Source organism: Pan paniscus, chromosome 5 (genome assembly GCF_029289425.2).
Source record: "Pan paniscus chromosome 5, NHGRI_mPanPan1-v2.0_pri, whole genome shotgun sequence".
Lineage (NCBI taxonomy): Eukaryota > Metazoa > Chordata > Mammalia > Primates > Hominidae > Pan > Pan paniscus.
In genome coordinates this window covers 17809066-17822508 of record NC_073254.2, presented here as the reverse complement: position 1 = coordinate 17822508, position 13443 = coordinate 17809066, and the positions used below count along the sequence as shown (strand labels likewise).

Genomic DNA, 13443 nt, shown 5'->3' with positions numbered 1-13443 from the left:
ACATAATTTCCTCTATGCTTCTGTTTTTACCCCTGTTTGCTTGTTTGGAGATATATATATATATACACCCAAAATATATATATATACCCCAAAAAAATATATATATACCCAGGCAGATGGATCACCTGAGGTCAGGAGTTCAAGACCAGCCTGGCCAACATGGTGAAACCCCGTCTCTACTAAAAATACAAAAAAATTAGCCGGGCGTGGTGGCGGGTGACTGTAATCCTAGTTACTCAGGAGGCTGAGGCAGGAGAATCGCTTGAACCTGGGAAGCAGAGGTTGCAGTGAGCCAAGATTGTGCCACTGCACTCCAGCCAGCTCAGCAAGAGCAAGACTCCATCTCAAATAAATAAATAAATAAATAAATAAAAGAGTTTAACTATCACAGGGTGGCCAAAAGGAAAGAGTTGACTATTCAAATCACTCTCCTCAGAAATTCAGATACTAGGGTTTTTAAAGGATAATTTGGCAGGGAGGGGGCTAGGGAACAGAGAATGCTGATTGGTTGGGTTGAGGATAAAATCACAGGGGGTTGAAGCTGTCTTCCTGCTGCTCTTGAGTTCCTGGGTGGGATCACAAAACTAGTTGAGCCAGTTTCCCATTCTGGGTGGTGCCAGCTGGTTCATCAGGATGCAGAGTTTTGAACACCCGTCTTGGGTTTGACAGTAGTGATGTTATCTATAGGAGCAATTGGGAAGGTTATGACTCTTATGCCCTCTAGAACAATGGCTGGTTATTGTTTCACTATGCCTACATGTTAGCAGAGTTCAGACCCCTTCCTAATCTTAATCTGCAGCCTTTCATTAGTGTTAAAAAAGCAATCTGATGCTTGAACAGGAAAAGGTGTAGTTTTGGAAAGGGCTATTATCTGCTTGCTTTAAGGTTAACCTATGAACTAATTCCTCTCTAGGTTAGCTTAGCCTATGCCCAGGAATGAACAAGGACAGCTTAGAGGTTAGAAGCCAGACAGAGTCAGCTATGTCAGATTTCTCTTACTGTCATAATTTTGCAAATGCAGTTTCAGTGTGATTCAGTGGTCTAAATTGGGGCAATATTTTCAATTCTAGTCCTTTTGCAGTATTTTGAACATCTGCATCTACCACTGGTCAACAGCCAGTCCAGAGCAGGTGCCTGTTCCTGTCAGGATCCATTTGTAGACCCCAGGGACCATCAGCATCAGACCAACTTGGCAGCTCCGTGCAGGGCCTTGCCCTGGAGAATCTGCCCCACCACCATCCGCAGTCTCTGCTTCTCTTGCTGGCTGACTGAGCAGCTGGTATTGTGTGCCTCAGAGAGCACAAGAGGAACACATGTGGATTCAGCCATGTCTATACTGCAGCATCCCCACTGCCCCCATCCACTCCTTCCATGAACCCAGGAGGCCACCCAAGCAAGTGCACAGGATACCCACTTGCCAATTCCAACCACTTTCTCATCCTGGAAGGGCGTTCTGATGGGTGCTGACATGTCCTACTTCAACGTAGCCCTCACATTCTCCTAGTAATTTCCACAAGGCTGTGCCCCATATGGGCATCCCTTTAAGAGGCCAGCTTTCCATTGCCACCTGGCTTAGTCTATGGCCAGGCCATTGGCTACTGCCCATGAGTCGGCAAAAACTCAAACAGAGGGGCAAACGGCATGCATCTCAGCCCACTGAGCTGATTTGTTTGTACCTTGTTCAATCAGAATGGTGCCTTCCAAATAGGATGCTGTCTGCTCACATTGGAACTGCCATCCATAAACCAAGTAGCTCTTTGTTGATCAATAAAAGTTGTTTATAGGGTAACACTCAACTGGTTATAGGGCCCAGCAGCTCCTCGGGTGGTTCCAAAGTGAATGCTAGGGGAGAAGAGGCTCCTTGCTCACAAGTATCTCCTCCTTGCATTCCCCTGTTACCATGATCCTGCATAAACCAATTCCATTTTACTGTGGAGCTTTTCTGAGCACTCTTTTCTCCATTAGAGTGTTTCTCTGGCATTGCCCAAGACATTCTGAATATTTCAGGTTTTAAGATCAGTTTATGTCCTTCGGTCCTAGGGCAGTTTCAATCAATGTCCAGTAGAAGGCGAGTAAGTAATTGCCTTTTGAATGGAATTTTCCTAGTCCAAAATCCCAGTAGTCCTCACTGGGTGGGTCTCAGAGGCTACTGCCATAAGTTCCAGCCTGCCCTCCACACAGGCACATTGCACAGATAATCTGTCTCCATCATTACTCTAGTAAAATTAACAACCTGCATGGGCTCAGGTAATTTTCTTGATTCCTATTTTTGGCATGTTCAGCCAATATTGGCTGAAGGGTAGATTTACATGCTTAATGTTTTATAATACTAGGTGAGGGAAGCAGTCCCCAGTCAGACTCAATATCCATCCGCTTAATAAACTCAGGTAAAGGAGATACCACTACTTCACATAAAGTCCATTCAGACATTCCAAATTTCATCCAAACTTTCACTTAATTTCTTCAATATTTCATTCCCATATCCTCTCAATCTAACTATAGCCCCTTAGAACTTCAACAGCTTTTGGAATCACAGTGCATGGGCCTCGTGTGTCAAGGAGTCCTAGAAATGTCTCCTCTTCACCTGCTGACCATTTACCCACGTGCATGCATACACCCTCAGTTCCCCAGCTGAAGATGGGGCCAAGGGACTCAGGCCCTTTTGTCAATCTTCATCCTGATTAGATTGTGAGACCATTGCCTCAGTGATTCAAAATCAGATTTCTCATTGTCATCCTTGCTTGCTGGCTTTTAAAATTCCTCCAAACTATGAAGCAGAGTTTGTTTAAAGTGAATAAAGCAGATTTATTTAAAGCCCTTCACAGCCGGGCACGGTGGCTCACGCCTATAATCCCTGCACTTTGGGAGGCCGAGACAGGCAGATCACCTGAGGTCAAGAGTTCAAGACCAGCCTGGTCAACGTGGTGAAACCCCATCTCTACTAAAAATATGAAACTTAGCCAAGCACGGTGGCGGATGCCTGTAATTCTAGCTACTTGGAAGGCTGAGGAGGAAAATCACTTGAATCCAGGAGGCAGAGGTTGCAGTGAGCTAAGATCATGCCACTACACTCCAGCCTGGGCGACAGAGCAAGACTCTGTCTCAAAAAAAAAAAAAAAAAAGAACCTTCACTGCTGGGGGACAAGCAGGGGCTCCCATCAGTCCCTACAGTTTCTGAGAGTGCTGCATTAGGCTCTTGTCTTCACTCCGTCAAGGTCTGCTGTATTCATCCCATTAATAACCACTGAAAGATTTCTGCCCTGCTGGGATGAGTCCCTTGACTTTCTCCTCTGTCCTTCCCCCATTCCCCTGCACATCTTAGCTATTGGTTGCATCTGCTTAACTGTTCCCTCTGGTAGCAGCACTGACATTAGTGGCTGTAGCTTGGACCCACCTGAATCCAAGCTTAGGACAGCCTTAGGATCCATCCCAATACTCTTACTTTTATTTTAGTTATTACAGATAACAATAACCAAGAGATTGGTACTAGCTTGTTCCTTGTTACTTTTCATTTCCTTATATATCCACTACCAGCTCCTCAGAATTGGAGCCGTTATTTCTAAATTCCTTTGGTAACTTCTGCCTCCAGCAACTAATTGCAGCACAGCATTATTTCCAAACCGCCGGCAACCCTGTGGCCATCCAGTAATCAAAGGTTCATCACCTCCAACCTTTAATCACCCCCAGCCCTTTCCTCCTTCTTCCTCTCAAATCACATGTTTCAGTGAGTCAGGGTGGGGCTAGTGAATCCCACCTATGACACCAACTGTGAAGTGTTTTGGCGACCTGTAATGTCAGAGGGACCAGTCATTAAGACCACTGTTGCTTCTGAAATCAATTGCAAATAGAAGGGTCTCCAAGATCAGCCTTAGGTTTGATAATTTACTACAAGGAGTCACAGAACTTAACTGAAATCTATTATACTTACAGTAATGATTTTTTTTTACATGGAAAGGATACAAATCAAAACCAACCAAGGGAAAAGTGCCTACAGTGAAGTCCAGGGGAGTCAAATGTAGTTTTTTTTGTGGAGTCAGGGCATATTACTTTCCCAATATCAACATATGACAACACACATGGAGTGTTATGGAAGCTCACATAAGCTTTGTTGTTCATAGTTTTTACTGTGGTTTGGGTGCATGTTTGTGGATGTCCTAGACTAGGCATCCAAATTCCATCATTTTCACAGGCAGCTACCCCTGGAGTGCCTCTTGATTCTAGGGGTGCACACGACAGGCATGGCCTACCCTCAGGAGGACTGACCCAGGGAGAAGGGTTCATCAGGCATTGGAAGTGGATTCAGGGCAATCTGAGAACGATATTCAAGCACCATAATATTTGGAACGTGGTCTAGAACAGGAGTGCAAGCTTTGAGTGAACATGACCTCTTTGATCTACAAATTGTCTCCTATGGGAAGGGGGCTGGACAGGAAAGGAAAAAGCATGCCTGCTGGTTGGAATAGATCCTGTTATTTAGCTAATCCTCTTAGTGCTTTTCAAATCTTTAATTAGCCCGCCTTCTCTTCTTGTCTTAACTACTACTAGATTATCACGGATTTAAGTTTTTCAGGCACTAGACAGTCCAAAAGATCTACAAAAACTTTACATCTACAAGCCAAGGCACTGAATCTCAGCCCCAGAAAGAGACTGTGACCTTCCTTCCTCATCAGGATCCCAAGAAGCCGTAGAACAAGAGGCTAAGAGGTTGGAAGGACACTGGAAAGGCTTCATGCTGCTGTAGGTTGTGGATGGACAAGCTTTGTGTCTGGAGCTGCTGTAGTGGGCCACTCAGTTAGTTCACCCAGGCTCCCACATTCTCCATGCTCTGTTTCAGGAAACAACCAGAACTGTGGACAGTCTTACCAAAGACACTAACATCATCACCAGAGAATTAAAGAAATCCAGTGAGTGGCCCACAACAATTGGCTGGCATAGGACATGATCCTAGCTTCCCACAGGGCACTTGGGATTGTGCAGTCAGAAGTGATTGATGTGCATATGTTTCCACAGACCTCTCTGATGTCTATGCCGTCACCAAAAATATTCAGACTGCAAACCAGGAAATGCATTGAATTGCCACCATTGTCCTTATACTTCTGCTTAAGGACACTCCAGGCCCAACGTCTCAAGGCCTTTTAGGCTAGCTTCCTTCAAACCTCAAATCTTGGTTGCTGTCTAATTTAACCTTTAACCCTTTTACCATTTGCCCTGAGAACACTTGCCGGCAGCACTTCCAGCTGCAGCATTTACCCAAAGATACCTCTGCCAGGAAAGACCTTGCTTTTATTATTACTTTTGCATTTCTCTAGCATATTGACATTGGAAACAAAAGACATCATTCTATATACAGCATTCTGGTTTTAGTGGTGGTAGTTCCATTTACAAAATATAGTAATTCTTGATCACTGAAAATGTCAGAGCCTAGAAAACGGAGCATTCCTATGCGTGATGTTAACATCATTAAACAGTTGTTGGCCAAAGACTCATGTGATGAATCCAATTTTTCTAAAATAAATAGCTCAGATGATTCAGATGATTCTGATATTAGGTCTGTTTAGAAATAAAACTTCAAAAACAGTTTTTATATTTTACTTCCACATTGAAAATCAGTCAGATTTGCTTTGGCCTCAAAGAATGTGTTCATGTAAAATTCAATGAGCACTAGCAGCCAGCTGTCCTTTTTTTTTCTAAATGGGAAAAGGGTTAATAATTATTATTTTAAACATATGCTAGGTATACCTCTCTTGAATGCTGATCTCTAAGACTCTCTAACACCTGTCATTCTAGAACACAGTCAGCAGATGACACAGCTAGATCTTCCGGGCCATTGAGAACATGAAGGCCAGCACACCCCTGAGACCTAATTGAACCCGCCTCAACCTTACAGTGAAAGTTATTCCATCCCTAATAGCATTGAATACAGTGAAGCTTATTCCATCCCTAATAGCATTGAATACAGTGACGGCTATTCCATCCCTAATAGCACTGAATACAGTGAAGGTTATTCCATCCCTAGTAGCATTGAATACAGTGAAGGCTATTCCATCCCTAGCAGCATTGAATACAGTGACAGCTATTCCATCCCTAATAGCATTGAATACAGTGAAGGTTTTTCCATCCCTAATAGCATTGAATACAGTGAAGGTTATTCCATCCCTAGTAGCATTGAATACAGTGAAGGCTATTCCATCCCTAGTAGCATTGAATACAGTGAAGGCTATTCCATCCCTAGCAGCATTGAATACAGTGACAGCTATTCCATCCCTAATAGCATTGAATACAGTGAAGGTTATTCCATCCCTAGTAGCATTGAATACAGTGAAGGTTATTCCATCCCTAGTAGCATTGAATACAGTGAAGGTTATTCCATCCCTAATACCATTGAATACAGTGAAGGCTATTCCATCCCTAATAGCATTGAAGGACAGATTTTGTGTGTCAGAAACAATGAGAGAATAACCACGGGCTCACAGTTGCCAATTTTTTACCAATGACTTTGGCTTGACCAAACTTCAATTGGGCTTTTACCCATAAATCCCTAAATGTTGCCTTTCACGCAAGCACTCAGAGGTGCACTGTCTTCCTGAAAGGCTCAGTTGCACAATCAGCTGAGTGTAGAGAAAAATATTTCCTGTTGAAAAGACCTGATTTTGCCACCTGTCTACCCATCCACTTGCCCTCCTCCATAACAAAGCTTCTGCAAGTCCTGTATACCCCACCCTACTAAAGAAAAGCTTTATCTAGTTGATTTTGGATTGACACAGGTTAATAAAACCAGAGCATTCTCTTTATTTCAATAGGCTTTTTGATTAGTTTCTTTTTTCCTTTTCTTTTTTTTTTTTTTTTGAGACAGAGTTTTGCTCTTGTTGCCCAGGCTGCAGTGCAATGGTGTGATCTCGGCTCACCATAATCTCCGCCTCCCGGGTTCAAGTGATTCTCTGCCTCAGCCTCCTGAGTAGCTGGGATTACAAGCATGCGCCACCACACTCAGCTAATTTTGTATTTTTAGTAGAGACGGGGTTTCTCCATGTTGGTCAGGCTGGTCTCAAACTCCCAACCTCAGGTGATCCTCCTGCCTTGGCCTCCCAAAATGCTGGGATTACAGGCGTGACCCACCGCGCCCGCCCTAGTTTCTTTTTATCTAAGTCTGGATTTCCATTTTTTTAAGAGACAGGGTCTCACCGTGTTGCCCAGGCTAGATTTGAACTCCTGGGCTCAAGCAACTCTCCCATCTCACCCTCCTGAAGAGTTGCAAGTCCAGTCAGGTGCTATTGCTCCCAGCTTGGATTTGTGTTTATCTGACCATAGGGTCATCTGATGCCCACAGGCGAGGGTGTCAGATAAATTGCCCTGCTCAGGCACTGTCTAGACATGATGACATATACCATGATGCTCTTGCTGCCCACCCCCAAGGCAGCAGGTGACAGCACTGGGTGGAGGCTATAATTACATTACCAACCCCAGCAGGGGAGGCAGCAGCGGGTCTGGTGCATGGGTCGGGGTGGGCACCTGTACAAGGACATGGTCTCTTTGAGAACCGCCATGTTGCCCACCCAACTCCCTCACCACCTCCCTACTGCAAATTCACAATGCAGCCAGCGCCCTCACGATGGCCAGCTCCTTCCACTGCCGCCCAGGTGCCCTCCCAGGCTCCTGCTGCCCTTCGCCCAGTCCCTCCGGTGGTCAGTGCCAGCATGTAGATCGGTGGCTTAAACCTGCACTGTTGCAGGAGTGCCTGGGATCTGTGCCAAGAGAGCTTGATCCCTGGAGGCAGCCACAGAGTGGGTCCCCCTGTCCTTGGTCCTGCCATGACCCATCAATCATCCCGGATGCAATGGCATTCAGCCCTGCCTGGGGTGACAGAGCCTCCCTGTACCCCTTCTCCACTTCTCTACTCTCCCCACCCTCTCCCTAGAAGGGCATCTGCTGTGTCCCCTCCTCCTCCAGGGCCCCTCCCAGCCTTTCAGTCTATCCCCATAATATGGCCGATGCTCTGCGGATTTTCAAGCCCCTCAGCAGTGGCTGCTGCAGGAAATAGGGGGTGCAGCTCTTTGCTCTCTGTCTAGCACTTACTAACTGTCTGACCACAAAAGCCCCTGTTCCAAGGACATGGGAGGAGGACAAGGCCATCCTTAGTGACATTCAGCATGCAGAGCCATGGTGTGGTTCTTTTTTCATTTCAGTTTTGGGAGGTCATCAGCGATGAGCATGGGATCGACCCCACAGGCAGTTACCATGGAGACAGTGACTTGCAGCTGGAGAGAATCAACGTGTACTACAATGAGGCTGCTGGTGAGTAGCGGGATGTGTGTGCCCAGGAATCCTTGCTTTCCATGATGTGGGAGATGAAACATCCTAGGAACATGCACGTGACAAAGGCATGCTTCTTGCATATTCATTTCAAATGCCAACTGCTGGAAAAACACGCTTCATTGTTTCCTAAGATTCCTGCCTGTTTTCTCGCTCTGTCGCCCAGGCTGGAGTGCAGTGGCACGATCTCGGCTCACTGCAAGCTCCGCCTCCCGGGTTCACGCCATTCTCCTGCCTCAGCCTCCCGAGTAGCTGGGACTACAGGTGCCCGCCACCACGCCCGGCTAATTTTTTGTATTTTTAGTAGACACGGGGTTTCAGCGTGTTAGCCAGGATGGTCTCGATCTCCTGACCTTGTGATCTGCCCGCCTCAGCCTCCTAAAGTGCTGGGATTACAGGCGTGAGCCACCGCGCCCGGCCAGGACCTCCTTTTCCTTAAAAGCAGAAAACATCCTCTTTTCCTTTTGTCTCAGATGCTGGAATTGAATGCTGCTCTGACTCTCTCCCGGAGCCCAGGTCTAAGTCAGTTCTCATTCCCGGCAGGTAACAAATATGTACCTCGGGCCATCCTGGTGGATCTGGAGCCTGGCACCATGGACTCCGTCAGGTCTGGACCCTTCGGCCAGATCTACAGGCCAGACAACTTCGTGTTTGGTATGTAGTCATGATCACTGGGAACTGGCCAAATGACACACCTTCTTCCTAACAGCCCTGCAAAGCACAGTTCTTAGTGTTCAGTGCCAAGGTGACACTGTGTCCACGGCAGCCCTGAGTCCTGGCCTAGCTCCATGTAGTCCATGGACGGTCATGGCTCACAGATCAACGCCAGCCTGCAGAGGGCTGCTGCAGCCCTCCCATTGCAGAGCAGCCTCAGACTGGAAGGAAGAAAGAGCAAGGAAAAGCTTCAAGCCAGGCTTCATAGGCTATAGGCAACTTGAAAGGACTTCAAAGAGCCAGGGGCCTTGGGAGGCCGAGGCGGGTGGATCACAAGGTCAGGAGATTGAGACCATCCTGGCTAATACGGTGAAACCCCATCTCTACAAAAAATACAAAAAATTAGCTGGGCGTGGTGGCGGGTGCCTGTATTCCCAGCTACTCGGGAGGCTGAGGCAGGAGAATGGCGTGAACCCGGGAGGCGGAGCTTGCAGTGAGCTGAGATCATGCCACTGCGCCACTGCACTCCAGTATGGGCGACAGAGCGAGACTCTGTCTCAAAAATACATACATACATACATACATACATACATACATACACACATAAAGAGCCAGGAGCCAAAAGCATAGGTTATGACCAGAGCTAGACAGATGCTGAGGCCAACTTCTCTCCTGGTCACACTGCCTTCACCTTGCCTGTTTAATTGTACTTGAGTTTAAAGAGAATGCCTCTTATAAATGTATGTATTTCAAAACCAATTAAGTTTTCTAACCCTATCCTCTTCCTCAGTCAATGGCCTCAGATTTGCTAAACTTAATTCTAACTTTATTATGATCCCGAGGGTTTTTGAGGGTTACTAACATAGAAAAATATTTCTGGCCAGGTGCAGTGGCTCACACCTGTAATCCCAGCACTTTGGGAGGCCGAGGTGGGTGAATCACCTGAGGTCAGGAGTTTGGGACCAGCCTGGCCAACATGGTGAAACTCTGTCTCTACTAACAATATAAAAATTAGCTGGGCATGGTGGCAGGTGCCTGTAATCCCAGCTACTAGGGAGGCTGAGGCAGGAGAATTGCTTGAGCCTGGGAGGCAGAGGTTGCAGGGAGCCGAGATGGAGATGCTGCACTCCAGCCTGGGCGACAGAGCACGACTCCATCTCAAAAAAACAAAAAAGAAGAAGAAAAATATTTCTTTAGGTAAAAGAAGAGTATTCAAAAGAGAAGAATCTGCCAGTCTAAGGCCAGTCCTACCTTCTCCTCCATAGTCAAAATGACAGATTTTGAAATTCCTTATGTTTTAGTGTCTAATGTTCACTTTCCCTCTGGCAGGCCAGAGCGGAGCCGGGAATAACTGGGCCAAGGGCCACTACACAGAGGGAGCCGAGCTGGTCGACTCAGTCCTGGATGTGGTGAGGAAGGAGTCAGAGAGCTGTGACTGTCTCCAGGGCTTCCAGCTGACCCACTCTCTGGGGGGCGGCACGGGGTCCGGGATGGGCACCCTGCCCATCAGCAAGATCCGGGAAGAGTACCCAGACCGCATCATGAACACCTTCAGCGTCATGCCCTCACCCAAGGTGTCAGACACGGTGGTGGAGCCCTACAACGCCACCCTCTCTGTCCACCAGCTGGTGGAAAACACAGATGAAACCTACTGCATTGACAACGAGGCCCTGTATGACATCTGCTTCCGCACCCTGAAGCTGACCACCCCCACCTACGGGGACCTCAACCACCTGGTGTCGGCCACCATGAGCGGGGTCACCACCTGCCTGCGCTTCCCGGGCCAGCTGAATGCAGACCTGCGCAAGCTGGCGGTGAACATGGTGCCCTTCCCTCGCCTGCACTTCTTCATGCCCGGCTTCGCGCCCCTGACCAGCCGGGGCAGCCAGCAGTACCGGGCGCTCATGGTGCCCGAGCTCACCCAGCAGGTGACATGCCCTTGCCTAGCATCCATACACTGAGAGGAGTGGGGCGGGGAAAGTGAAATGTTCTTCAGCAGCTGCACAAAGAACCAGGACAGTTTCCTGTGAGTCACCAGTGTGATGAGGCTCTCTAGCGGTGACGTAATCAGACCTGCATCATCCCAGCCTTCAGACAAGAACAACTAAATGAGTGAGAGCATCTCTGGCCTTTGCATTCAGCTCTGAGTCCAGTGCCTCTCTAGATTACAAAGTATTTAAAATCCTGCTTCATGGTGGGTCCAGAGAGGGACTAGAAATGCTTAGCTAGTGAGGAGAGCACTGCTGCAGCATGAAAATGACAGGAATCTGAATGGCAGCTGCAGAAGACAGACGTGTCAGCTAAGGGGACACAGCAGGGCCAATGGCTGAAGGCCACTGTCAGTAGATACAAGGACTTTCCCATCAAAATTCTTTGTAGCAGACACTGTTGGACCCACCCTGTGCCTTTGGCCATTGTTTTTCTCAGACCTGCTGATGGCTTCTTACTGAAAAAAACTGTGACCTGCCCCAGGGGTCATTTGTGCAGCAAGGTAAACCTCTTTCTGGAGGCTAAATAGCCAGCTCCCCTCCACTCAGGTGGGGCAACGCAGAGTGAAGTTCTGCCTTGTCTCTGACAGATGCCCCTGGGTTGAACCCTTGCCACCTGCAGCAGTAACCTGTTCTGAGGCAGCCCCTTGGCTTCCTTCTCTTTCCTGGCTCTGTACCCCACAGCACTTCCAACGCTTCCCAGGACAGACACTGCCCTCATCAACTTCCACTCAGATCCTAGCCTCAAGGCGTGCTTTGGGGCACCTGACCTACATCACTCATCAAAGAAGAAATCGTGTACTAGTTTGCTATTTTAACAGGTTACCACAAAGTCAGCAGCTTAACACACCATGATCACCTTATAGTTTCCGTTGGTTGGGAGTCCAGCAGGTCTGGGAGGGCTGCACTCATCAGGAGCTCAGGGGCCTCTCCCATGCTTGCTCACGTGCTCAGCAGGGGCCAGGTCCTCACGGTCATAGGCGGAGGTTCCTGTTTTCTTGCTGGCCTTTGACCAGAGGCTGCTTCCTGCTCCTGGGGGCTGCCTTCTGTTCCCTGCCACATGGCCCTCTCCATAGCAGGCTAGCGGATCCTTCAAGGTCATCAGGAGGGGGTCTCTACTGCTTCCAAACTCGAATATCCTGTCTGTCAATGGGTGGAGAAATCTTCTTCTTCAAAAGGGCTCATGTGATTAGGGGAGGCCAATGAGATCATCTCTCTATCTTAAGGTCAACTGACTTGGAAACTTAATTGCACCTGCAAAATCCTGTCACAGCAGTACCTAGATTTATGCTTGATTGAACAACCGGGAAAAGGTGAGTGTTGTAAAACAAAAATAAAATTCTAAGGCCCCCCCAACCATCTGAATGGAACCCTCCTCTCAGCCAAGGTCATTCAAAGTTAACCTGAAAAACTCATTCAGGCAATGATGAGAAGTGGGAGCTGGACATGTCTCTGCATTCCCTCCTCCCTTTTGGAAATGCTGATAGAACAGACTCTTAAAGTCTGATGAGAAATGTTTACAATCTATTCTCTCTGAAGCCTGCTACCTGAAGGCTTCATCTGCATGACAAAACCTTGGTCTCCACAATCCCTTATCATAACCCAGGCATTCTATTGATAACTCTTTCTACATATTGTCAGTCAGAAAACCTTTGAATCTATCTATGACTTGGAAGCCCCCCTCCCTCCAGTTGTCCTACCCTTCCAGACCAAACCAATGTGTATCTTATATGTATTGATTGACGCCTTCTGTGTCCCTAAAATGTATAAAAGCAAACTGGACCCTGACCACCTTGGGCACCTGTTCTCAAGACCTCCTGAGGACGGTATCATGGGCCATTAGTCACTCGTATTTGGCTCAGAATAAACCTCTTCGAATATTTTACAGAGTTTGACTCATTTTGCCAACAGTATATACCACAAGCCAGGTGAATCTTGGGCCACCTTAGAGTCCTGCCTACCCCAGAGTGGAAACAGCACAGCCTCTGGAACAGATGAACCTGTGTTCCTAAAGTAAGTTATTTTTTTTCCTTCCTAGTTGTATGGCCTTGGGCAAGGATTTTAATCTCTCTGAGCCATACCTTCTTTGTCCAAAAAATGGTGATCATGGTAGCCACTTCAGAAGGCAATTATTATGAGGATTAAATGAAATGCACATGTAAATTACTTGTCACATATGTGTGCAATCACTGGTTCTGTAGGAGCACCTTGTCAAGGGAGGTGTTCGGGGATAGGCTGTATAACTTCCCGTCAGGGATTCTGCAAAGAGAAACCATGATAATCTTGGACTATCTTTTAATTTTTTTTTTTTTCCGAGACTGAGTCTCGATCTGTCGCCCAGGCTGGAATGCAGTGGCGCGATCTTGGCTCACAGCAAGCTCCGCCTCCCATGTTCACGCCATTCTCCTGACTCAGCCTCCTGAGTAGCTGGGACTACAGACACCCGCCACCACACCTGGCTAATTTTTTGTATTTTTAGTGGAGACGGGGT

General features: G+C 47.4%; 1 protein-coding gene across 1 annotated transcript; it reads left to right on the top strand.

The window, feature by feature from the left end:
• The first annotated feature begins 8132 nt into the window (after positions 1–8132).
• Positions 8133–12965, top strand: LOC100984358 (tubulin beta-1 chain-like). Its single transcript, XM_008956439.5, has 3 exons — positions 8133–8292; positions 8854–8964; positions 10294–12965. Exons 1-3 carry the CDS (start codon positions 8148–8150, stop codon positions 10923–10925), a joined length of 888 nt encoding a protein of 295 aa, XP_008954687.2. The 5' UTR covers positions 8133–8147; the 3' UTR covers positions 10926–12965.
• The last annotated feature ends 478 nt before the right edge of the window (positions 12966–13443 follow it).